The following is a 26064-nucleotide window of genomic DNA, read 5'->3' as shown; positions in this document are numbered from 1 at the left end:
AGATGAGGGCACTAACTTTAAATCTCAAATAAGATTGTCTGCTAAACGAATAAAATGTTATGTAAATGTAATACCCAGTGCCATTTCTTAAAAGAGATGAGATTCCATCCATCCACATTTGTTATGGTATGCATGCCCTAATGAATACGACCCTGATAACCATATAATAATCTTGCAAACTTCCATAGTGTAAAACAACAGACTGTCTGAATCAACCCAACTGAAACAAATCTCCAGGGCAATCAATGCCAAAATGCCTGTGCCTCAACTCCAGCATTTAAACTCCCAATTGTAAGGTTCTATATGCGGTACACTCAGGCCTCCTGGTGGTTTGAACTGGAGGTGAAATAGGACTAAAATTGTGACAGAAAAATGTAAAAGACAAATATATATTCATCATACTCCAAGAATTCAAACATATTGCACAAAATAATATTTTACACAAATAATTTTACTTATTTTCCCCATAAACTGTAGCTGGGTCTCATTTGACCCCAAAATTCTCAAGGGTAATTTTCCGCTAAATTTCCTCTTGGATCACTGAGGTTAGGATATGTACTTACAGTGCCTTCAGAAAGTATTCATACCCCTTGACTTATTCCACATTTTATTGTTTTACAGCGTGAATTTTAAAAAGTGTTACCTTACCTTCAAATATCTTGTTAGACACTATTATTGCACACATAATGAGTCCATGCAACTTATTATGTGACTTGTTAAGCACATGTTTTACTCCTGAACTTATTTAGGCATGCCATAAAAAAGTTGTTGAATACTTATTGACTTCAGACATTTCACCTTATCATTTGTAAATAAAATTAAAAAAAATATATATATACACTACCGCTCAAAAGTTTGGGGTCACTTAGAATTATCCTTGTTTTTGAAAGAAAAGCTATTTTTTTGTCCATTAAAATAACATTAAATTGATCAGAAATACAGTGTAGACGTTGTTAATGTTTTAAATGACTATTGTAGCTGGAAATGCCATATTTTTTATGAAATATCTACATAGGCATACAGAGGACTATTATCAGCAACCATCACTCCTGTGTTCCAATGGCACGTTGTTTTAGCTAATCCAAGTTTATAATTTTAAAAGGCTAATTGATCATTAGAAAACCCTTTTGCAATAATGTTAGTACATCTGAAAACTGTTGTCCTGATTAAAGAAGCAAGAAAACTGACCTTCTTTAGACTAGTTGAGTATCTGGGGCATCAGCATTTGTGGGTTTGATTACAGAATTGCCAGAAACAAAGAACTTTCTTCTGAAACTCATCAGTCTATTCTTGTTCTGAGAAAGGAAGGCTATTCCATGTGAGAAATTGCCAAGAAACTGAAGATCTCGTACAACGCTGTGTACAACTGGCTCTAACCAGAATAGAAAGAGGAGTGGGAGGCCCCGGTGCACAAGAGGACAAGTACATTAGAATTACATTAGAGTGTCTAGTTAGAGAAACAGATGCCTCACAAGTCCTCAACTGGCAGCTTCATTAAATAGTACCCGCAAAACACCAGTCTCAATGTCAACAGTGAAGAGGCGACTCTGGGATACTGGCCTTCTTGGTAAAGTTGCAAAGAAAAATACATATCTCAGACTGGCCAATAAAAATAAAATATTAAGATGGGCAAAAGAACACAGACACTGGACAGAGGAAGATTGGAAAAAAGTGTGATGGACGGATGAATCTAAGTTTGAGGTGTCAGGATCATAAAGAAGAACATTCTTGAGATGCAGATTTTTTTTTTTTAAAGCTGGAGGAGTGGTTGGTGGAGGCAATGTGATGGTCTGGGGGTGCTTTGGTGGTGGTAAAGTGGGAGATTTGTACAGGGTAAAATGGATCTCGAAGAAGGAAGGCTATCACTCCATTTTGCAACGCCATGCCATACCCTGTGGATGGCGCTTAATTGGAGCCAATTTCCTTCTACAACAGGACAATGACCCAAAGCACAGCTCCAAACTATGAAATAACTATTTAGGGAAGAAGCAGTCAGCTGGTATTCTGTCTATAATGGAGTGGCCAGCACAGTCACCAGATCTCAACCCTATTGAGCTGTTGTGGGGCAACTTGACCGTATGGTATGTAAAAAGTGCCCATCAAGCCAATCCTATTTGTGGGAGGTGCTTCAGGAAGCATGGGGTGAAATCTCTTCAGATTACCTCAACAAATTGACAACTAGAATGGCAAAGGTCTGCAAGGCTGTATTGCTGCAAATGGAGGATTCTTTGACGAAAGCAAAGTTTGAAGGACACAATTATTATTTCAATTAAAAACCATTATTTATAACCTTGTCAACATCTTGACTATATTTCCTATTAATTTTGTAACTTATTTCATGCATGTTTTCATGGAAAACAAGGACATTTCTAAGTGACCCCAAACTTTTGAACGGTAGTGTATGTACACTAAGTGACCCCAAACTCTCTCCAGAAGTTCAGTGAGGATCTCTGAATGATCCAATTTTGACCTAAATGACTAATGATGATAAATACAATCCACCTGTGTGTAATCAAGTCTCCGTATAAATGCACCTGCACTGTGATAGTCTCAGAGGTCCGTTAAAAGCGCAGAGAGCATCATGAAGAACAAGGAACACACCAGGCAGGTCCGAGATACTGTTGTGAAGAAGTTTAAAGCCGGATTTGGATACAAAAAGATTTCCCAAGCTTTAAACATCCCAAGGAGCACTGTGCAAGCGATAATATTGAAATGGAAGGAGTATCAGACCACTGCAAATCTACCAAGACCTGGCCGTCCCTCTAAACTTTCAGCTCATACAAGGAGAAGACTGATCAGAGATGCAGCCAAGAGGCCCATGATCACTCTGGATGAACTGCAGAGATCTACAGCTGAGGTGGGAGACTCTGTCCATAGGACAACAATCAGTTGTATATTGCACAAATCTGGCCTTTATGGAAGAGTGGCAAGAAGAAAGCCATTTCTTAAAGATATCCATAAAAAGTGTTGTTTAAAGTTTGCCACAAGCCACCTGGGAGACACACCAAACACGTGGAAGAAGGTGCTCTGGTCAGATGAAACCAAAATTAAACTTTTTGGCAACAATGCAAAACGTTATCTTTGGCGTAAAAGCAACACAGTTCATCACCCTGAACACACCATCCCCACTGTCAAACATGGTGGTGGCAGCATCATGGTTTGGGCCTGCATTTCTTCAGCAGGGACATGGAAGATGGTTAAAATTGATGGGAAGATGGATGGAGCCAAATACAGGACCATTCTGGAAGAAAACCTGATGGAGTCTGCAAAAGACCTGAGACTGGGACGGAGATTTGTCTTCCAACAAGACAATGATCCAAAACATAAAGCAAAATCTACAATGGAATGGTTCAAAAATAAACATATCCAGGTGTTAGAATGGCCAAGTCAAAGTCCAGACCTGAATCCAATCGAGAATCTGTGGAAAGAACTGAAAACTGCTGTTCACAAATGCTCTCCATCCAACCTCACTGAGCTCGAGCTATTTTGCAAGGAGGAATGGGAAAAAATTTCAGTCTCTCGATGTGCAAAACTGACAGAGACATACCCCAAGCGACATACAGCTGTAATCGCAGCAAAAGGTGGCGCTACAAAGTATTAACTTAAGGGGGCTGAATAATTTTGCACGACCAATTTTTCAGTTTTTGATTTGTTAAAAAGGTTTGAAATATCCAATAAATGTCGTTCCACTTCATGATTGTGTCCCACTTGTTGTTGATTCTTCACAAAAAAATACAGTTTTATATCTTTATGTTTGAAGCCTGAAATGTGGCAAAAGGTCGCAAAGTTCAAGGGGGCCGAATACTTTCGCAAGGCACTGTAGGACTCGTTTTACTGTGGATATTGATACTTTTGTACCTGTTTCCTCCAGCATCTTCACAAGGTCCTTTGCTGTTGTTCTGGGAATATTTGCACTTTTCGCACCAAAGTACGTTCATCTCTAGGAGATAGAATGTGTCTCCTTCCTGAGCGGTATGATGGCTGCGTGGTCCCGTGGTGTTTATACTTGCGTACTATTGTTTGTACAGATGAATGTGGTACCTTCAGGCGTTTGGAAATTGCTCCCAAGGATGAACCAGACTTGTGGAGGTCTCCAATTTTTTTCTGAGGTCTTGAAATAATCTGTCTGTAAACAATTATTGGAAAGAGTATTTGTGTCATGCACAAAGTAGATGTCCTAACCGACTTGCCAAAACTAATGTTTATTAACAAGAAATTTGTGGAGTGGTTGAAAACAAGTTTTAATGACTCCAACCTCAGTATATGTAAACTTCCGACTTCAACTGTATATACACTACCGTTCAAATATCATTCCACTTTGAAATTATGGGGTTTTGGGTGTAGGCCAAAATATCTACATTTAATCAATTTTAAATTCAGGCTACAATACAACCAAATGTGTAAAAAGTCAAGGGGTGCGAATACTTTCTGAGGGCACTCTATCTGTTTCATAATTATTATTATGTTTTTTTTTTATCAGATATTGTGCATTTTACCAAAATTTTCACAAAATTGTCATTATCGTAACAGTCCAAAACGGTTATAAACCAATACATTTCTATTATTTTGTTCACATTTCTCGCCAAATGAAAAAACGCCAATGAGTTAAAAATAACACTGAAAATAAATTAAATGATAAAATAATTATAAAATTATATCAGACTTTTTTTTGCCAATTTGAGTGTTTTAGCGGTTTGGTAATGAGAAGGTCAAGTGAGGTAAAGTGGGTGATTGAGATTAAGAACCTCTATCTGAAGGCATTTAAATTAATAAATTCATTTTACCTCAACTACTCCTCTGGATTATGCATCATAGGTTAATAAAACTAAATATGATAGTTTAATGTAAATGTCAACTTGTATTACATTTTTGATTTATGGACAAACTACAGCAACATATTTTGTGTTTTATTAAAATAAGATTGGTTTTTCTAAAGTAAAATTGTATACAATTTTGGACCCGAGAATTTAGTCTGTATGCATTTCAGGTAATGAGAATTGGGTATGAAAATGTACAAAATTCTTTCGAAAACTAAAAATGGATTTAAAATTTACATTTTCCCCAAAACTATACATCTTAGTCCTTAGAATGATAGTTGATTTTTGCAGATGCGTCATGGTTTTGGAACTGAATTTGCTAGAGATATGTTTAAAACTGGTTTCATGATAATCACCCAGTTGCTGTTTTGTTCAGTGATTTAATTAAATTTAAAATCAGTGTGAGGTTACAATCTCTGTGCTCTGGAACGCCCGCTAGGACTAGGACTAGGGACTGGGACCTGCCCATGTTGTTTTGACGTCTCCTGGGGAAAGGAAGTGGCTTGCAGCAGTTGACATTCGTAGTACGTTTGAGCGACCGGACGTGGTTGGGGTTGTTCCGCGGAAGCAACAACAGCAATGAAAACGAATTTGTAGCCACGCTATGTTGCACTGGCCTGTCGCAGGAAAGCCTTTATTGAATATCTCACCAAATGTATTGCAAGTGAATGTAGCAGACTAGGAAGTAGGATCGTGGGCCTGAAGAAAATGCCGTCCTCCTGGCTAACGTACATATTTGTATATGTCTTGGTCTGTGATGGAGTTGTAGCACAACTGGAAAGTAAGTCGTGCTTTTAATCTTTTAAAATAAGATTGCCATTTGATGAACTTGTAGAACTTTTAGATTACATCAAGGTTGCTGGCTGAAAGCCAATCATACATAAAGAAGATATATATACGCGTTCTTTGAATCAGGGATATCAACTCCACTAACTTAATGAATTGTTAACCATTCCTATGTTTGGAGATGGTACCTATTGTTGCAGTTAGTCTTCACATTGAGGCTGGAGAAATATGAACCACTCTCAAATTCATAGATGGAACTGTGGATGCACGGGCTGATAGTCCATGACATGAACTAAGGTTAACAAGTTGTATTTTGAAATGGCATTGTTTGTTTTGCAAAGACTCAATTATCAACAAAAACAAACAATGGAGTAAAACATCCTTATTGTTTGGGTTATGATGAGGTGAAGACAGTTGTACTAGTTGCTGGAAAAGGGGAAGCATAACAGTATTCAATATGTATTTAACAGTAAAATAGTTATGTGGAATTAGTCTGGGATTTCAAAATAGGCTATTATTGTTTATGGTAAAAACAGTTTTATCTTGCCCTCAATTTCATACCCAAGTTCTAAAGGCTTTGTAAATGCTACACTAAATGGGATCAAATGCTGATTGTATACACCCACTCTTGTCTTGTCTTGCCTTGCCATGCCCCCCCCCACAGCACATGTTAAACGAAAGGAAAAGAACCCAACATGGTAGTCATGCTTCTTTTTCAGTCTAACCTTTGTATCGGTCACAATGAGAATACAGTATACCCATGCGCAAATGACCCTTGTACCCTGACAAACCATCTCATGTGTTGTAAGATTCAACAGAGAGAGACAAGAGACCAGTGGGAAAGACTGGTGACAATTCAGGAGGTATGGACAGACCGAGAGACCATAAAAGTAGACAGAAGGCTGCACAAAGGAAGGGGAGCAAGAGAGTAGAAAGTGAAAAAGCCATATGTAATACACAAGCAGTGAGAACATCCAGTTGCCTATTTGGAGATTAGCTAAGCAGTGTCGCAACAGTTACAATACAATAGTTGTGTTGTGTGAGGATCTGGACTGCCTTTTTTTTTGGTATATGTTGTGGATTGAAGGTGTCATTCTCAGATGTACTTACGATAGGCTCACATCCTGGATGATGTTGTCACAACCACAGGCGCAACCACATAGTCACAGCACCTGTGCGAGATTTATCAGTGGGCCGTCAACGAAAATCAGAACAGCAGAACTGGAAAGACTTTCACACTTACGGGTGAACCAACTCATAAAACATTTTAGAAAAAGGCGCAGTGCTGTTATCCTTGCAAGGTGAGGTATTGAAGACAGCGGTGTCTATTTTTTAGCCCTACATTTTTTGGGGGAAAAGTATTATTAGTTCATCTCTTTCTCTGAGCTTTTCTCTTTCTCAAATTTTCCAAATTTGTTGACTGTCAATAATTTTGGTAGCCCACTGTATATAAATGAACCTAGTAACAGGTTGTGGATAGCCTGGGATGATAATGCTGTAACATATATTTCCTCTCTCAGATCGGGTGGTTTTCCTGTTCAACACCTTTCAGAATGTGAATGTGCATGAGAACGAGACAGTGCAGGCTGTGGTCTCCAGAATCCCCCTTGACGTGGCCTTTATCACCCTCCAGTTCCACACACAGCACAGCAATGCTACGCTGTCCTACACCAGGGTAAGACACTGGCTCACACACAAACACACACGCTCACAGTAAAATAGATTTATGTAATAGTCTAATTCAGGTCAGTGTTCATTCATTCAATATGACCTATTACCCTATCAAACACGTACGAACAAACACACACACACATGATTGGCACTGATTGGTCCACTGACTTGTGGAGGGAAGTCAGATGATGTGGAACCAGACTGGTTGCTCATCATGGGAGGAAGACGGGCATGAGGCAAGGGTAAGATGGATTGACCAATCCTGACCTTGGTCCCAGAGATCCTAAGGGTTGGGTGAAGAAACAGTCGCCAATCACCCTATCACACACACCGTTTCTAGTGACCCACTTGCGTCAGTGTCTTGTGAGATTTGCAGACACTCTGACTGAGTAGAGCTGTGATCATGTGTTAGGCTGGTCACAAGCTCTTTGGTGCTGACGGAAAACTTTGAACGCCTTTCCATATTACTACTGAAAACACTTTCAACTAACTCAAAGTAGTCCTAACTCATGGTGAGAATAGGCTAAAGCAGTTAACATGCTCTGACTAGTGAAGTCAACAATGAAAACAGTCCCCAACTGTGAAGGGGAAAATGTACCAAACACAGCATAGACATTTAATGAGTGTCATCTGGAAGTGAATATCACTACAAGTCATTCTTTCTCCACTGTCAAAACCATTTGGCAGGAAAAGCCTACAGCTAGGTGAGAAGAGGTGCACAGACGCCCGGCTGACCACATGTCAGTAGTACTTTACATTACAGCACGGAATAAAGCAGTAATTTGGTGACTGATTTGGATGGATTAGGGCTGTGTTGTTGACTGACTATTTGAGTGATTTTCTGGTTGTCTGGTTGACAACTTTGGGCAGATGCCAGGGCTGGGCCTCTCTCTAACAGCAGTGGACTCGGGCCTTCTCTCACCCCTGATCCCCGGTCAGACAAAGCTTTCCTGGTTCCTGCTGGCCCCTGATGGTGACTCTGTGGCCGGCACTGGGGTCATCCTCCCCTACACCAGCTCTGGTATGTATGCCCTTCCATCTCCGCTTCCCAGAATAATCCACCAATTCCTCTACAGTTTTAGGTGGCCTCCCACTATCTGTCAAGGGGATGTATCTGTATGTTACCTTACATCACTGTTAGCATTCCAGGATATTTTACCTCTCACTACTCACCCTCAATCCACCACTGTTTTAACCACTCAATATACCATGTCAAAATAATAGCAAGAGTATCTAGTAGATATGAAGCCCGTTTCAAACAAACCCCAAAACAAAGAATGCCAGTTGGATTATTGAACAAAACAAATGGTTGACTGAGGACAAATTTCAAAGCTGTTTTGCCATCCACCAAACTGATTGTATCTGTGTAGAGTAATCTGCACTCTACAACTTCTCCACAGTCACCAGTAGGCCATCTGCATAGACCAATGGTACAAACTCTCAACAGTCTGCTACTACTGCACTGTCAATGGACATCAAGAAAAAACTTTGACTTTTGATTGGCTGGTTTTAATAACGTGTTTTCTCTCTCTCTGCAGACCCAGTCCCTGGAGCTTGTAATCTGGAATTTGACCTGGACATTGACCCAAATATCTATCTCCACTACAACCTTTTTGAGACTACTATCCGCTTTGCACCTGCAAATATTGGATATTCAAGGTAACAACACATTAGAGGGTTTATATATGAGCATCTTGTATGTAACCACTCTTGTATGTAACCAAACAAATGTGAGGCAGGGCACTCTCTGCATATGTTTTTGATTAAATGTTTTAAAGTTAACCCTGGTGAAAAGCCAACAATTAGCCAAAGAAATAGTCCTGTGACTGAAAGACAATAATGCATGAGTGCATTATGTGCTGTCCTACATTTGTGTGGCTTTCATTGTGGTGGAAGCAGAGTAAGACATTTCCTAATGCCAAGGCTCTGGCTAGGAATGTGCTTTAGTAGAGCAAAGAGATTTACCCACAAGTGTTGAGGTAGAGTGATTGGAACCCAGCCTCTCCAGCATTTTGGGAGAGGGAAATCATTGATATGTTCTAATGTAAATAAAGAAAATACTTTGTTGCTATTAATCAGGCTATGGTGTGATAATCTGTTGACCAGGCTATGGTGTGATAATCTGTTGACCAGGCTATGGTGTGATAATCTGTTGACCAGGCTATGGTGTGATAATCTGTTGACCAGGCTATGGTGTGATAATCTGTTGACCAGGCTATGGTGTGATAATCTGTTGACCAGGCTATGGTGTGATAATCTGTTGACCAGGCTATGGTGTGATAATCTGTTGACCAGGCTATGGTGTGATAATCTGTTGACCAGGCTATGGTGTGATAATCTGTTGACCAGGCTATGGGAAGTGCTGGCTCTCATTAAACGGACCGCAGAGCGGAAACACACACACACTTCTGTCAGGGCCAAGCAGACTGCAGAGCGGAAACACACGCGCACAATCTTCCTGTTAAAATGTTACATTGGCCTGTGGTCTGTAGACTGAACTGTATCTAAATTTACCTGGAACAAAAATAAACTGATATTTTGAAAAGCAAAAGACCAGGGAGGTCTGGGGTGGTCTGTGGCAAAACATTTTTGTTGTTGTTGAATGAGACAAAAGTGATGGGGACACTTCTTTTGCGTAGTCTCTAAATTATATATATATTTTTTTAAAGAAAGAGACTTGCATTTTCATATTGCTGTGTTTATTATTATTATTTGTAACAGCCCTTCTGAGCCATCTTATTTAATTGTGAAAAATATATGTTGAAAAATTGTTATAATAAAAATCAACATTTCTGTTTTAAAGCTAGAATCGTTCATAGGTGAAAGTGCCATGTCCGTTTAGGATATTACAACAATAAAGAAGTTACTGTAAACAACCACTGTTTTTCTCATCTGACATCACTGCACATGCAGTGATAGAACAGCCAAATATGCTGTGCAATTCTTTTTACCACGCTGCCACTCTTCTCTGTTGTCATCAACAAAACAATAACCAAGGCACTGGGGGGCAAACAGTGGCACTGTTTCCCCAAATGCACATTCGTACTTTAAAGCAAACTTTCAGAATCCATTGTGAACTGACCTCTGTTTTAACCTCCTCAGGGGCTCCAATCCGCCCGCCTGTGACACTGAAGTGGGTGAAAACGCTCGCTGGCGCCTGAGGTACGACATCTACCAGTACTTCCTGCCTGAGAGCGACCTATCAGAGCAGAGCCTCATCATCAGCATCCAGAGTGTGGCCAATGTGCAGACCATGAGAGAGCATGGGAAAAGGGTGAGTTGATAATAGTGTGAATGTAGTGCAAAATGGACATGTATGAAAATACAGATTGGGATTGTAGACTGTAAACTTGCTGGTTGTGGTGTAATGGTATGGTGAGCTTTTCTCATTTTTTTCTCTCCCTGTAGCTCATGACACTATCATCCAGTGATAAGACAGAGGTAGTGTTTAGCTCCATCCCGGGCCAGGGTGTCATCTACTCTGTCATAGTCAGAGACCCAGTGCTTAACACCTCTTCCTCGTATATCCCTGTCCACACCTACGCCTGCAGCTTCTCCTCCACCCTGGATGGCTGTGACACTCTGGGTAAGTGGGACAACCAGCACTGGGCCAAAGGGGTCTTTTTGCAGGGAAACGTCAGTCAATATATGTCTATAATGGAGACATTTCCAAAGATATCTGACTATTCCTGTCTGAATTCCCAGGGCCTCATTCAATGAGACTTGTTGTTGAGTGGAACGAGAGCATAATGTCATTCTACACAGAAGACATTTACTATACTGCAATCGTTCTGGCTGAGACCTTGAGGGCTATTTCCGTGGAAATCTTATGAAATGCACCTTGAAGGACATCATGCATTTAAGACCAGGGAAGATCAACACCAGTCCCCTGGGAATATGTTGTCAGCTGATTTCAGCCTCTATTTTGATTAGTAACTGACTTATGAGCCCATATGTCAACTCTCGTCAACAGTAACAAACTGTAATGGAGCAATAAGCATTTTCAGAGCAGGAGAAAGAAGACAAACAGTTGACACAGGGTCTGCTGCTCTTGTTAGACCAACAACAAGTTAGACCAACTATGTGGAAAGACAGAATGACTTAAGGCTGATGTACTTTCTTTTCTTCTAGGGAAGATATCCACAAGGATCTTCTTCACCATCGCTGGTTTAGCTGGCCTCTTCGTGTGCTTCTTTGGGCACCGCTTCTTCAAATGTGGTGAGTAGGGGGAAACAAGTGTTGACTTACCAAGTTTTCCACTACATCACTGGAAGATAAGTCTGGGAAGTCTAGGGCTTTTCCTCCCTGTAGAAGAACACCAGTAATAAATAGCCGCTCCCAACTAGCTGTATCCCAGTTATTTATAGTTTGTGAAAGTCCAACTCTCATTTAAAGTTCATGCCAGCCAGCTAATGAAAATATGGCCTGGAGGTTAAAGGTCTTGTTGTAAACTGTTGCTCCCACATAATATGAAAAAGTAACGTGAAAGAAAAATAATAAATACTCTTCGCTGGTCATGTTTTTAGTTGAGTAGCAGGTTTAATCTGGGTCTATGAAACCAGTCGTAGATGTCATGCTAGAAAATGTGTGTTTCCTGTGTTGCTCTCCCATATTAAACTTTCCTCCCTTGTTCCCCTCTCCATCTTCCTCTCTCTTAGAGCTATTCTGTATGGGCTTTGGCTTTGCAGCGTTTCTTTTTTTCATCCTGATCACAAGAACTACAAAACTGGACTATGACAGTAAGTTTAAGTGATTTCAAATGAACATAAGAAGATTGTTGACCTTGTCAGCCAGGTTGATAAGGATTTTAATTATGTAGTTTTTTCTATAGTAAACATTGGCTTCAGTTTATTTGGTCATATGCTTGTTCAGTTCTCTCTGTACTCCCTCTGTAGTTTTTAATTAGTCTCCAAAGCATACAGTATTTTGGAATGAAATTAGCCATACAAACAGGCTTTGTGGCCAGACAAATTGCATTAATCATCACAGGTCTCTCATAAATGTGAATTAGATAGTCATGCCATATGAATATGATTTTCCCCAAAAATGATCCTATTTTCATTTCGAGAGCTCCAGTCAGTGCCCCCTGAAAGCATGGAGGTTTCTGTGATTCAATCAGGTCAGCTCAGTTGAAAGAAACTCCTGTTGGTCTCATTAACTGGGAAATGCAATCAGATTAGCCCGTGCTAAATCAGTACAGTTGTTACAGTATGGAGATAAGTGATGATATGGGACATGTGCCCCACATGCCATCTAAAAGGCCGAGCAAAATATGTCACGTATGCATTTTATGCTTATGTTACAGTTTGTCTATGTTGATTTGGAGAAACCTAGAATGGCTTGCATTGGTGTTCGTGCTCCCCATATGCAAGGTGATGTCAGTGTTGGCTTGTATGTGTTAGTCATAGAGGATGGCGGTGAGCGTATGAATTCATAATTACACACCAGAACCCTAATGTGATTTGGTCAGTGGTGGAGCTGATGGAAGGATGCCAGATAACTTATCCAGGATGCAATGGGAAACTTCCCCAGTGCACAACACACAGTTCAGTTTGAAACAACACATTTCTCCATAGAACAAACATCTCACTGTAAAAGCACATGTTCCAGTAATTAAGTTGTCACACGGGTTCCATCATGCTGAAGAGCACATGGTTTAGTGTAAAGACAATTTAAAGAATGTTAATCTATCTGTAGAGCAGTTGAGTTTAGAATTGATGGATAAATTCCTGGACTTGCTTTCATTTATTTGGGGTCAGTCTGAGTTGGACCCCTTGCCAGAAGCTTATCATTCTTCTATGGCTCTATGACAAATAAAGATATTTGTCCAACTCCCTCTCCATCTGACCCTGACAGAAGTGTCTGTGTTTCCTCCCTGCAGTCCGCCTGACCCTGACAGCAGTGATTGGCGTAGTGGGGGGAGTTATCCTGGTGATGAGCTGGTGGCGCTTCGGCTCAGTTATGTCCTGTGTCGTCACCGTCGGTCTCATGTTGGGGTTCCTCATCTCCTCCATTGTCTTCTTCACGCCTGTTGGTAAAATAACCCAAAAATACCTACATCAGATGATCATTTATTTGATTTACTAGTTCAAGCAGGATAATGCTCAATCAGATGAATGTTGTATGACACAGAAAGTATTGTAACAACGTTGTAAAAACATTCTCATCACTTCCTCAGGTGACATACAGGTGTTCCGTTCGAATGTGGTGTTCTGGGTGACGTTCAGCTGCATCGTGGTGGTGGTACTGCTCTTCTTTGTCCGCTGGCCAAGAGAGGTAGATCCCTACCCCTCTGCACTTTCTTTACAGTGGCTGTCCAATTCAACGCCATAGTCCCCTCCCACTTTAAACTCAAGAAGGGCTTAGAACTTTCAAAGATTTGGGAGGACAAATGTGGAAATGGAGCCTCTGGGTAATATTGCTGTGTGGGTGTTATCTGTCTGCAGGGTAACATCACTACGTGTGGTGTAGCTGGAGCCTATGCTGTGGTGCTGGCTGTGAATGCTTACATATATACCAGCCTCTCCTACATCACCCTTAATATCCTCAAACGCTTCCTCAACGACAACTTCAGCAAGGCCTTTACTGATGTGCCTTTCCAGGACATTGGTGAGTAAAATCACTTCAGAGAGTTTTCTTTTATTTAACCTGCAGGCAGGCCATATGTTGGGCACCTGATTTTGACCTTTCAACATAACATATTTTTGTCCTCTTGGTATTCCAGATTTCATCATGATCACAGTGTGGGTGGTTCTGGGTGTGTCTGGTATCGTGCTACAGCTCTACCGGGAACGCACACGGCCCTTCTTCCCCCCCAGCCCTTACCTCATGTGGCTGCAAGAGCGGGAGCGCCGCAAGACCAATGTTCTCGACCCAAGCCACCACACGTCCTCACTCCCTTCCCGTCTCCTCGCCCGTGCCCGACAGCTGACTGGCAGGAGAGAGTCCGCTGGCGAGCGCACACCCCTCCTCCTTTAAACCCACCCACTCAACTTAGACCCATTTTACCCAGCCAGGTAGACAGATTCACCCCACTAGGAGGGTGCTATCGTGCATGGGCTCTCTATCTACAGGGGAAGCACCATTGCGTTTGGAGTCCTTCTATTCCAGATTATGGATGTTTTGATTCCATTGATGATGGTAAAAGTCCATTAAGGTATTATTTATATATGCTCTGGGAGGAACTTTGCCACAAAGTGCACACAGAGAATTTTCAAAGCATTATTTTTGAGAATGATTTGTTTCACTTCCTCAGTCTTGTGGTATTTGGCTGCATTTTCTTAGACGGTACTGAGGAAGCTGTTACCGCTGCCACATAATATTGTGCCAAAATAGTTGGGCACCCTCTCTCCTAGTACATCACAGTGCCTTTAAACAACTAGGGTTACAGCATACCAGTATGGGCAACATATGTGTTTTAGTACCACTGAATAGCACAAGAAAACATTTGGAACCTTAAGATGGAGATGCATCATGCAGCCAGTCATTTTGAGGTGGCTTTGACAGCAACATTTGGTAGGTAGGTATTCATTTTGTGTAAAAGTAAGTATACTTTGTTTATCTTAATAACACTCAATGAAATTGGAGGGCATATGTCCCCCCCAGTTTTAATGGGTATGACACCACTGTCGGAGTTCTGGGTATGCCCATTTAGGCTCCAATGGATGTAAATTGTTTTTAATGTTTTGTCAACATTTTCAAATGCAAACGGTCACTTTTACACCATGTTTTGTAAAACTGTATTTAGAGGCCACTTTTTTTCTTTGCTTTCTACAAATATGAACAATTACATTTTTAAGAAATATGAGAGCTGTTATATTGAAATGTGTTTTGGGGGCCCTTTTTGTGAAACATAGTTGTTGAATCAAACACTATTAGAGGTATGAGTGGGAACTTGCAGCCTAAAATGTATCCTCTCTTGATTTCATGGACATAGCACTCTAAAATCATAAACCACAAGTGGTAGGTTTAGGTGGATCCTGAACACTGATGTTTATAGGAAATGGTGAGTAGTATTTCCTGAAGTGTTAAGCAGTAGCAGGAAGAGCAAACGACAAGTGCCACAGCCTCTATTTCTCTGTCAGGTGGCCTAACGCTTCATTAAAGTGGGCCTGCTGTTTATGTTCTCTCTTGCCAGCTTTCGTTTGGTAAAGCATTTCCTGTGTTTCCCCTATGACTTTTTTTTAGCAGTGGTGCAAGGGTAGCTGCATTGCTAGATATTGTAAGCACAATGTCCTGCCAGCTGTTCCCATAGACATCCAATCATTTGAGCCAATGACTATCCCTTTAAAAGCATGCCTCGGTAATTTATTGCAGCGGTGGGCCACCGCTAATTGAACCTAGGGGAAACACTGATTTTAAGGGAGTCCAATATGTCTTCTGGGACTTTTCTTTAGGTTCTTTCTCTCTCATTACCCACCCAGTATGTGCTTTGGTATGAAAAGCTGGCTTGAGGCATTAATGATGTGTATAAGGAGTTTGCCTGCAGAGTCACATGACATGGTTTATTAATACATTCCATGAACAATGTCAGTTTTTCCTCCAAATGTAATATTGAAGCTTAAGTGGATCATTTGAGATTCTTTCCTCTTGTGCAAAACAAGGTATCCTCAGATGCAGTGTAATATCCCACCAGTGATTTTGTAAATCCTCGCCACGACAGGATGTTGAATTAAAATGTATTGATCTTTTATCACCTGACAGGATTCAGATTAGGATTAGTGTCAAGGATGAAAGATTGAAATGCAAGTAGAAATGGCCATTTCTACTTTTCTCAGTTTCCAAACCAAAACACACAGGGGTGAGGCCGACATTGTAAAGTTATAGCCATTCTGTTGAAATGCCTCACTAGGAAATGCTTCTATGCACTAAGATTACTGATGAAGCTTTCTTAAAGGTTAAGGTTGCCTTTCAGTATTTTTCACTACAGCTCTTAGGTACTTACCTTGTCATGTTTTAAAATGGGCTGTTTGTCTGTGTTTCTGTTTTGTTGTGTGAGAAATTATTTGATAAATTGTTTTTCCTAAAAATCGCTTGTTCATTTCTCTGCTCCTCTGTTCCCAAAATGTGTCATCAGTTACATTGTAATGTATCATGGTGCAACCATTAGGTCCAATTTAGTCTACATACAGTAAGTTGTGCATTCAAACGAGTCCTGTTCACACATACAGTATTTTCACCACTGGGTTTCAGCTAGAGGGCACTAGCCAAACTTTAACATGTTTCTTTCAAGTGTTTTATTGTCATTCAACAGCAGCACTTTCACACTTTAAAACCCCACAGGCTCATCAGATAGCACAATGCATGCCAACACAAAAACTGCATGACAGACTAAACTGCTGGAGGATTTTCCCATTTGTCTCAAGAGGCTTCCTAATGTATATCTCCATTGTAGTGTGACAGGTGGGCGGCAGTATGACCTGGGGCTTCGTTCATTGTTGAGTGCCCTCTGGGAGTTTGTGTGGCTGTAGGTGATTGGGGGGCATGGGCTGTACAAGGTGGCAGCGGGGGGGCATATATACACACACACACACACACTCCAAGCTAGTGCTGGTGTGGGCCTAACTCTTCCGGAGGCTGATGTCAGCGCTGGTCAACAGGGCAGACAGGGATGTGCTATCCGAGGCCTCCTCTCTCGTCAGAACTAGGAAGGCCTCTCGACTGATCCCTAGCAGCTCACGAAGACCACTGTTCTCCAGCTGCCCAAAAAAAACATGCATACATCTTTAATAGTATGTTTGAAATAGTAGTACTGTTAGTACTCAGTCAATGCTTTCAGTAAACAGTGAGAATACAGACAACCTGTGTGACTCACCTCTAGTTGCTTAATCCTCTCCTCGTCTTCACACAACCTCCCCTCATCCACTTCGATAGCCTTCCTCATCACCGTAGCCATCTCATTGATCTTGTCTATGTGTGCTTGCATTTCCTGCAGAGTCAAAATAGAAACTATATAAATATTTGCTTTGAACTTCCTCAATACAAGAGGAAAGTGTAGCTCCTGAGTATGATGTGACACTAGAAGAAGGTGGGTCACTTACAGTGGTGTGCTGCTCCTTTAATTGGGTGACGATGGCTGGGTCGTCCTTCTTACTGGCCATGAGGAGTCTGAAGACCTGTTCCCTGTATTTAGTCATGATGAGCTCTATGGCCGACTGGTGTTCCTCCAGGGATGTTCTCAACTCTGCAGGGAGAGAAGACATGGATACACACATACTCACACTTCTGTGGATTTATCCAGACAGGGTACCTTTTCAACTGGTAATATCCCTGTATTATGAAACCAATAAACAGAGTAGCTTAATACCAACATGCTTCAAGCAGACCACCATAGTCCCTGTGCCCAAGAACACAAAGGTAACCTGCCTAAATGACTACAGACCCGTGGCACTCACGTCCGTAGCCATGAAGTGCTTTGAAAGGCTGGTGATGGCTCACAACACCATTATCCCAGAAACCCTAGACCAAATCCAATTTGCATACCGCCCAAACAGATCTACAGATGATGCAATCTCTATTGCACTCCACACTGCCCTTTCCCACCTGGACAAAATGAACACCTATGTGAGAATGCTGTTCATTGACTACAACTCAGCGTTCAACACCATAGTACCCTCAAAGCTCATCACTAAGCTAAGGAACCTGGGACTAAACACATCCCTCTGCAACTGGATCCTGGACTTCCTGACGGGCCACCCCCAGGTGGTGAGGGTAGGTAGCAACACATCTGCCACACTGATCCTCAACACTGGAGCTCCCCAGGGGTGCGTGCTCAGTCTCCTGTACTCCCTGTTCACCCACGACTGCATGGCCTGGCACAACTCCAACACCATCATTAAGTTTGCTGACGACACAACATTGGTAGGCCTGATCACCGACAGCGACGAGACAGCCTATAGGGAGGTCAGAGACCTGGCAGGGTGGTGCCAGAATAACAACCTATCCCTCAACGTAACCAAGACTAAGGAGATGATTGTGGACTACAGGAAAAGGAGCACCGAGCACTTCCCCATTCTCATCGACAGGGCTGTAGTGGAGCAGGTTGAGATCTTCAAATTCCTTGGTGTCCACATCAACAACAAACTAGATTGGTCCAAACACACCAAGACAGTCGTGAAGAGGGCACGACAAAGCCTACTTCCCCTCAGGAAACTAAAAAGATTTGGCATGGGTCCTCAGATCCTCAAAATGTTCTACAACTGCAACATCGAGAGCATCCTGACCGATTGCATCACTGCCTGGTACGGCAACTGCTCGGCCTCTGACCGCAAGGCACTTCAAAGGGTAGTGCATATGGCCCAGTACATCACTGGGGCAAAGCTGCCTGCCACCCAGGACCTCTACACCAGGCGGTGTCAGAGGAAGGCCCTGAAAATGGTCAAAGACCCCAGTCATATACTGTTCTCTCTACTACCGCATGGCAAGTGGTACCGGAGAGGACAAAAAGGCTTCTCAACAGTTCTTACCCCCAAGCCATAAGACTCCTGAACAGGTAACCAAATGGTTACCAGGACTATTTGCATTGTGTGCCCCCCCACCACTCTATTACACTGCTACTATTCTCTGTTTATCTTATATGCATAGTCACTTTAACTATACATTAATATACATACTACTTCAATTGGCCCGACCAGCCAGTGCTCCTGCACATTGGTTAACCGGGCTATCTGCATTGTGTCCCACCACCCGCCAACCCCTCTTTTTACGCTACTGCTACTCTCTGTTCATCATATATGCATAGTCACTTTAACCATACCCACATGTACTTACTACCTCAATGAGCCTGACTAACCGGTGCCTGTATATAGCCTCGCTACTGTTATTTTCAAATGTCTTTTTTACTGTTGTTTTATTTCTTTACTTACCTACACACACACACACACACATACTTTTTTTCTCTCCGCACTATTGGTTAGAGCCTGTAAGTAAGCATTTCACTATAAGGTGTTGTATTCGGTGCACGTGACAAATAAACTTTGATTTGAATTTGTTTTTCAGCTTATCGCACTCTCTCACACACACTGCTCTACCTTTGTTTTCCTGCTGTAGGTCACGGATCTGCCGGTTTTCCTGCTGGATGCCCATGACGAGACTGGAACGGGGCCGATGCCGGGCCACCTGGTTCAGCGACTCAATCTCCTCCTGATACTGCAAATAGATACATAGAACTCCAGTCAACTCAGCTCAACTCAACAAAGGTTGGTTAAAGGCAAGTGTGTAACCCTTTCCAACAACAATCAAAAGAGCTGCACCACCAGTGACATTGGCATTACCTGTTTCATGGCCTCCACCCTCTTGTTAAGGGACGTTGTCTGTTCGATAAGTACCTCCGCTGCATTGTCATGGTTGCGGAGTCTTTCCACCAGCGACTTGGCGTCTGACAATACATTTTCTAATGAACACGTCATCCCTGTTTGAAAAGGTACACTGGAAGGAAAATAAATAAGGTTAAGATGTCACTCCAAAGCCTCACCAAACATGAATACATCATTACATTTCTCCCCCTTCTCCCTAGAATGTGCACTTGCTCACTGCCCCTCAAGGATTTGAAAGCATTGAATTGGTATAAGAATGTGCTAGACTAGAAGGAGATCCAACCATATTTATCAAATCAGTCCTAAAGTAACTTAGAGGAAGACTTAAGATCTAAGGTAAAGTTACTCATCATGCAAGGCTACATCTTGTCATCCATTACATAAATACCTGACTCAGATCTTGGCACATAGGTCCTGAGCTTGTCAAAATGCATGGACTAAAATTCTGACAGAGTCACCATATCCAAACAATACTAAACATCAGGATCTGATCCCTCATTCATGTACCTTTACTGCCTAAGTAGCTAGCTAACTCGTATCTCCCGGTCAGCAGGGGCGTATTCAATACGTAAACCGTTACCCTTTAAGAACCAAACGGAAGCTAACAAAGAAAAACGAGAGTTTCTACTGGACACGTTAAGGTAGGTCCTGCCCCGTTTGCTTCCGTTTAGGAAACGTTTTACAATAGAATCGGCGTAATGAATACGCCCCTGGTACAGCTAACCTTCAGAGTTTGTCTCTGACCAGTGGACATCAGAAGGATGTATTCGAACAGAGTACTTTAGCTAGCTGATAACCTACCTTTCCTTCCAAGCACGCTTAATCGGAATGGTGTAGTTGGGCAGTTGTCAGTCAGATATTAGCTAGCTATCGTTACAGCTAGCGGATCAACAAGGTTAGCTATTTAAATGCTACGGAAATCAGGTGAATCGGTCACTGAAAATACAAGCAAACAAAAGCTGAAAGAGTCTAATGTTGGCATTGTATTTAATTGAAATTTGATAAACTTAGCTGTCATAAGAAAAGTGAAATTACACATAAAACAAACCAATACTCGTAGATTTACCTTAGCGATAAACTCCTTAGCCAAGCGGTACACTTCCTGTTGTTACTGCTGCAGTCTGGGAAATGTATGGGCACGTTCTTCAGATCAGAAGCGCTGCGCTACAGTCAAACTGGATAGCATCGCCTCCTATATTCCAGTTAGAATAAGTAGGTCTATCAGACACTTTTCCCCATTCGGATACTGATTTCATTATATACATTATATAGTTAAATAGAGGTTACATAAATAAATGTATAATGATGAAATCCAAGTATATATACATATATCTCCTTGGATATATACATATATCTCCTTGGATATATACATATATCTCCTTGGATTTCCGGACAGACAAGACGTTTCTTAGCGTGTTGTTGCCATCCGCAGGTTGGAGTAAACAACGAACAGTGAAATAAAATCAAAGAAAATAAAACTGGGAAAGGAGATCAGATATGTTGTGTGTGTGTATATATATATAACAGTTGTGTACTCCAACCTGCGGATGGCAACAACCCGCTAAGAAACGTCTTGTCTGTCCGGAAATCCAAGGAGAAGGAGAAACAACAAAGATGGCGGACAGGCTAACGCAACTTCAAGATGCAGTCAATTCTGTATGATTCATTTTTCATTTAGCTATTAGTACACCCCACAATTTTTTTCATGCTCAGCAAATTGTCATGTCACGTTTAGATTGACTGATTTAGTATTTGGAAGCGGACTAGGCTGAATAATGACAGCTAGCTAGTTGGCTAAGTTCTCTTTTATTGGTTCTCGGTTGCAAGGTTTGCTGATTTAATTTTAGCGACCTAACAAATAATCGCGTTATTTAATGTCTTATGATTGTATTAAATCAATATTCTCTCGTGACAATATGTTCATGACATGTGTTTTTGATGTCCTTCAGCTTGCTGATCAGTTTTGCAACGCAATCGGGGTGCTGCAGCAGTGTGCGCCGCCAGCTTCGTTCAGCAACATACAGACAGCAATCAACAAGGACCAGCCATCGAACCCCACTGAGGGTAAGGATCTGTCAGATATTAGATCCAAGTGGGATACCACCGTTTGCTACAATTGACATGTTATTTGTCACATGCGCCGAATACAACAGGTGTAGACCTTACAGTGAAATACTTACAAGCCCTTAAGCCCTTAACCAACAATGCACTGGTGTCAGAAGTGGGTTGTACTCCACAGAAATGGAATCTGTGATTCTATTTTTATGATGTACTCTCCTGTGATGCTGTTGGAGGTAAGGACGGACATAGGAGGGCACTTGAAAGAAAGTGTGTGGAGTGCTTCCAGTTCTCAGGGGTTTGTATAGGGAACCTAGCCAATGTAAGTCTGTTACAACCTTCCCCAAGTTGGAGTAGTGGTCAGTGTGTTTGCCTTAGGACAGGGTGACCCAATTTCAAGACACACCCTTGCCATTCACTTACATTGTTAGCCACTAGCAATGTGAGTAATTTGACACTTTGCTGATACAAATTGTGTCTCATGTTGCACAAATATATTACAATTTGTCAGAAATCATGACATTGACCGGACAGCGCTATTTGCATATGAAAAGTTTACGGATTACACCTTTTAATTTGAAATTGGGTTGTTTTTTCTTTCCCTAGAGTATGCCCAACTATTTGCTGCACTGATTGCCCGGACAGCTAAGGATGTAGATGTGCTGATTGACTCACTGCCTAGTGAGGAGTCCACGGCAGCTCTACAGGTATGGAGGCTGAATTTACTCAACAGGAGTGGAAAACAACCAACTAGAGTGCCATTCCCATGTTGAAAATTATTGTAGTACATTCTTTCAAATGAAAGCGATAGTTCACTTCTAATTCTGTATTGCTATACTCTTACTTTGGAAATAGCGTGTGGGGCCTGGGGAGGATTGGCTGGAATCTGTAACTACTTCGGTTGCAATCCAAGTCAGACTTGTAAGTGGCTATCATTAGCATTGGTTACCATTGGAGGTCGACCGATTAATTGGAATGGCCGATTAGTTAGGGACGATTTCAAGTTTTCATAACAATCGGAAATCGGTATTTTGGACACCGATTTGGCCATTTTTGTTTTTACACCTTTATTTATCCTTTATTTTTCTAGGCAAGTCAGTTAAGAACACATTCTTATTTTCAATGACGGCCTAGGAACGGTGGGTTAACTGCCTTGTTCAGGGGCAGAATGACAGATTTTTACCTCGTCAGTTTGGGGGATTCAATCTTGCAACCTTACAGTTAACTAGTCCAACGCTCTAACCACCTGATTACATTGCACTCCACGAGGAGACTGCCTGTAATGCGAATGCAGTAAGAAGCCATGGTAAGTGGCTAGATAGCATTAAATTTATCTTATAAAAAACAATCAATCAAAATCACTAGTTAACTACACATGGTTGATGATACTACTAGTTTCTCTAGCGTGTCCTGCGTTGCATATAATCGAAAAAGGACGGTCTTGTTCCAATGTGTACCTAACCATAAACATCAATGCCTTTCTTAAAATCAATACACAAGTATATATTTTTTAAACCTGTATATTTAGTTAATATTGCCTGCTAACCTGGCCCGTTGGAACTCTGTGAAGACTATTTCTTCCTAACAAAGACAGCCAACTTCGCCAAACGGGGGATGATTTAACAAAAGCGCATTTGTGAAAAAAGCACTATCGTTGCACGACTGTACCTAACCATAAACATGCCTTTCTTAAAATCAATACACAGAAGTATATATTTTTAAACCTGCATATTTTGCTAAAAGAAATCCAGGTTAGCAGGCAATATTAACCAGGTGAAATTGTGTCACTTCTCTTGCGTTCATTGCACACAGAGTCAGTGTATAGGCAACAGTTTGGGCCGTCTAATTTGCCAGACTTTTACGTAATTATGACATAACATTGAATGTTGTGCAATGTAACAGGAATATTAAGACTAATGCCACCCGTTAGATAAAATACGGAACGGTTCCGTATTTCACTGAAAGAATAAACGTCTTGTTTTCGAGATGATAGTTTCCGGAATCGACCATATTAATGACCTATTTCTGTGTGTTATAATTAATTATATGATTTGATAGAGCAGTCTGATTGAGCGATGGTAGGTACCAGCAGGCTCGTAAGCATTCATTCAAACAGCCCTTTCGTGCGTTTTGCCAGCAGCCCGTTGCTGTGCTTCAAGTATTGAGCTGTTTATGACTTCAAGCCTATCAACTCCCCAGATTAGGCTGGTGTAACTGATGTGAAATGGCTAGCTAGTTAGCTGGGTGCACGCTAATAGCGTTTCAAACATCACTCGCTCTGAGACTTGGTGTGGTTGTTCCCCTTGCTCTGCAAGGGCCACGGCTTTTGTGGAGCGATGGGTAGCACGGCTTCGAGGGTTGCTGTTGTTGATGTGTTCCTGGTTCGAGCCCAGGTAGGGGCGAGGAGAGGGAAGGAAGCTATATACTGTTACATTGCAATACTAAAGTGCCTATAAGAACATCCAATAGTCAAAGGTATATGAAATACAAATCGTATAGAGAGAAATTGTCCTATAATTCCTATAATAACTTCAACCTAAAACTTCTTACCTGGGAATATTGAAGACTCATGTTAAAAGGAACCACCAGCTTTCATATGTTCTCATGTTCTGAGCAAGGAACTTAAACGTTAGCTTTTTTACATGGCAAATATTGCACTTTTACTTTCTTCTCCAACACTTTGTTTTTGCATTATTTAAACCAAATTGAACATGTTTCATTATTTATTTGAGGCTAAATTGATTTTATTGATGTATTATATTAAGTTAAAATAAGTGTTCATTCAGTATTGTTGTAATTGTTATTATTACAATTTTTTTTTTTTTAATCTGCCGATTTAATCGGTATCAGGTTTTTTTTTTGGGGGGGGGGTCCTCCAATAATCGGTATCGGCGTTGAAAAATCATAATCGGTCGACCTCTAGTTACCATAGCCCTGCCCCGGACATACAAACAAATAGCTTTGGTAAATCACCTTATAAGAAGTGTAGGTGGGAATATTGACTCTCCACTCTCACTTTGGCACACATTACTTCAATGAGTTCACGCCTAAATAACTGCTCAAATAACTGCAATTTCTATGCATTTTGTATGGAGATTTGATCAACTTTCTTTGCTTCCTCTTTTTCCCCTCACCCCCTCTCTCACCTTTCTTATCTTACTCCCTGCCCATCTCCCTAGGCGGCCAGTCTGCGGCAGTTGGAGGAGGAGAATCATGATGCAGCGGCACGTCTCGAAGAGGTGGTATACCGAGGGGACTTGCTACTGGAGAAGATCCAAAGCGCCCTGGCTGATATTGCCCAGTCACAACTTCGTACTCGCAGTGGAGGGCCCAACCAGACCACACCGCCTGAATCATGACCCCACACAACATGGAGCAAAGACATTCTCACATCACATCACTTTCTCACATAAACACACCAGAGGGTACAAATGTGTGCAGGAAATCAAATAAAGAGCCCACCTGAACAGCTGACCTCTCAAGGAGGTGAATCTATGGAAAATACTTTTTGCAATATGTGATGGGACATTGGGAAGTTGGTGCTTGGGGAATTCAGTGATGCCATGAACCCACATGTTCCTTTACACAAGGACCTTGAGTTCTGCCCTGAAAGGAACTGTTTACTCTGTCCTTTTCTTAGCACACTCTATTTTGGATTAAACAGCACTGCTCCGGCGTCAACATCTGCTGTCATTTTCTTAACCCTGGTTATTTTGAGGATGCTAGTTAAGGGTCTGCTGACTGCTGTTGGTAGACATTTTTGTACATACTGAAAGAAACTGGTAAAAATAACTATCCTAAATTGATAGAAGCCCATTTTACATGCTGCATGCCAGAAAATAATAATGCTTTACATGCAAGCCCTGTTGTGTTTTAGAAAGTCATGTTTTGTATTTTATACCAATGTTTTTATTAACTGTTTATTTCAAGGCATAAATGGCATTTTAAAATTAAGTCAAGTGTTTGCATTTTATGTGGAATGTTAGTGCTGCACATTTTGATAAGCAACACAAGACAAACCTTGGCCCCACAGAAAGACGGCTTTCAGAATGCCCCTATTTTATTAAGTCTTATATACTGAGTGGATTCGATTAAGCAGGCCGGGTTCACCCGGGCTATGGCCCATCACGTGACTGGGCGAACTCAGTGAGGGAGGCGCACCCTGCTCAAATCGAACGGTAATCTGTGCAGCTCGGTGATATTGTCAATATTGTGCATCATTCAGAAACATGCTATTTTTCCATAAAATATATGTTTGAATTTAACTCGTTTTCATTGGGACGGCAGATAAACCCTTACAATCAAAAGCAATATATTTGCATGTGAAAAGACAATCCTACTCATTACTACACATGCTTAACCTACATCACTTTTGTTTTGAGCAGACTTGGGGCACCTGGCTCACCACAGGGAGGCAG

At 41.4% G+C, this 26064-nt stretch overlaps 3 protein-coding genes across 4 annotated transcripts; 2 read left to right on the top strand and 1 right to left on the bottom strand.

The window, feature by feature from the left end:
- Positions 1–5267: 5267 nt before the first annotated feature.
- On the top strand, positions 5268–16305 carry LOC112217074 (transmembrane 7 superfamily member 3-like). 2 transcript variants are annotated; one of them, XM_042300416.1, is made up of 13 exons: positions 5268–5598; positions 6753–6904; positions 7124–7278; positions 8145–8295; positions 8813–8933; positions 10377–10548; positions 10683–10860; positions 11406–11492; positions 11933–12013; positions 13156–13308; positions 13453–13550; positions 13721–13883; positions 13999–16305. In XM_042300416.1, exons 4-13 carry the CDS (start codon positions 8145–8147, stop codon positions 14250–14252), a joined length of 1458 nt encoding a protein of 485 aa, XP_042156350.1. In that variant the 5' UTR covers positions 5268–5598; positions 6753–6904; positions 7124–7278; the 3' UTR covers positions 14253–16305. The 2 variants fall into 2 exon arrangements, with proteins under 2 accessions (XP_042156350.1, XP_024233110.1); XM_024377342.2 differs by lacking the exon at positions 6753–6904.
- Positions 14537–20829, bottom strand: LOC112217075 (FGFR1 oncogene partner 2 homolog). Its single transcript, XM_024377343.2, has 7 exons — positions 20655–20829; positions 20390–20524; positions 19547–19700; positions 19304–19421; positions 17315–17457; positions 17089–17202; positions 14537–16972 (listed from the first exon to the last, which is right to left on the bottom strand). Exons 3-7 carry the CDS (start codon positions 19679–19681, stop codon positions 16835–16837), a joined length of 648 nt encoding a protein of 215 aa, XP_024233111.1. The 5' UTR covers positions 19682–19700; positions 20390–20524; positions 20655–20829; the 3' UTR covers positions 14537–16834.
- Positions 20830–21035: 206 nt separating this feature from the next.
- LOC112217076 (mediator of RNA polymerase II transcription subunit 21) lies at positions 21036–25600 on the top strand. Its single transcript, XM_024377344.2, has 4 exons — positions 21036–21244; positions 21538–21652; positions 22253–22353; positions 24826–25600. Exons 1-4 carry the CDS (start codon positions 21203–21205, stop codon positions 25003–25005), a joined length of 438 nt encoding a protein of 145 aa, XP_024233112.1. The 5' UTR covers positions 21036–21202; the 3' UTR covers positions 25006–25600.
- The last annotated feature ends 464 nt before the right edge of the window (positions 25601–26064 follow it).

Source organism: Oncorhynchus tshawytscha, linkage group LG17 (genome assembly GCF_018296145.1).
Source record: "Oncorhynchus tshawytscha isolate Ot180627B linkage group LG17, Otsh_v2.0, whole genome shotgun sequence".
Classification (NCBI taxonomy): Eukaryota; Metazoa; Chordata; class Actinopteri; order Salmoniformes; family Salmonidae; genus Oncorhynchus; species Oncorhynchus tshawytscha.
This window is presented reverse-complemented; position numbering and strand designations above follow the sequence as displayed.

Coding starts and splice junctions, on each gene's coding strand:
- LOC112217076 (XM_024377344.2), top strand. CDS start 21,203: ATGGCGGACAGGCTAACGCAACTTCAAGATGCAGTCAATTCT. Junction 21,653..22,252: donor GCCATCGAACCCCACTGAGG/GTAAGGATCTGT, acceptor TTCTTTCCCTAG/AGTATGCCCAACTATTTGCT. Junction 22,354..24,825: donor AGTCCACGGCAGCTCTACAG/GTATGGAGGCTG, acceptor CCATCTCCCTAG/GCGGCCAGTCTGCGGCAGTT.
- LOC112217074 (XM_024377342.2), top strand. CDS start 5,526: ATGCCGTCCTCCTGGCTAACGTACATATTTGTATATGTCTTGGTCTGT. Junction 7,279..8,144: donor CTACGCTGTCCTACACCAGG/GTAAGACACTGG, acceptor AACTTTGGGCAG/ATGCCAGGGCTGGGCCTCTC. Junction 12,014..13,155: donor TACAAAACTGGACTATGACA/GTAAGTTTAAGT, acceptor TCCTCCCTGCAG/TCCGCCTGACCCTGACAGCA.
- LOC112217075 (XM_024377343.2), bottom strand. CDS start 19,681: ATGACGTGTTCATTAGAAAATGTATTGTCAGACGCCAAGTCGCTGGTG. Junction 17,458..19,303: donor CCTACAGCAGGAAAACAAAG/GTAGAGCAGTGT, acceptor CTCTCCCTGCAG/AGTTGAGAACATCCCTGGAG. Junction 17,203..17,314: donor TAAAGGAGCAGCACACCACT/GTAAGTGACCCA, acceptor TTGACTCTGCAG/GAAATGCAAGCACACATAGA.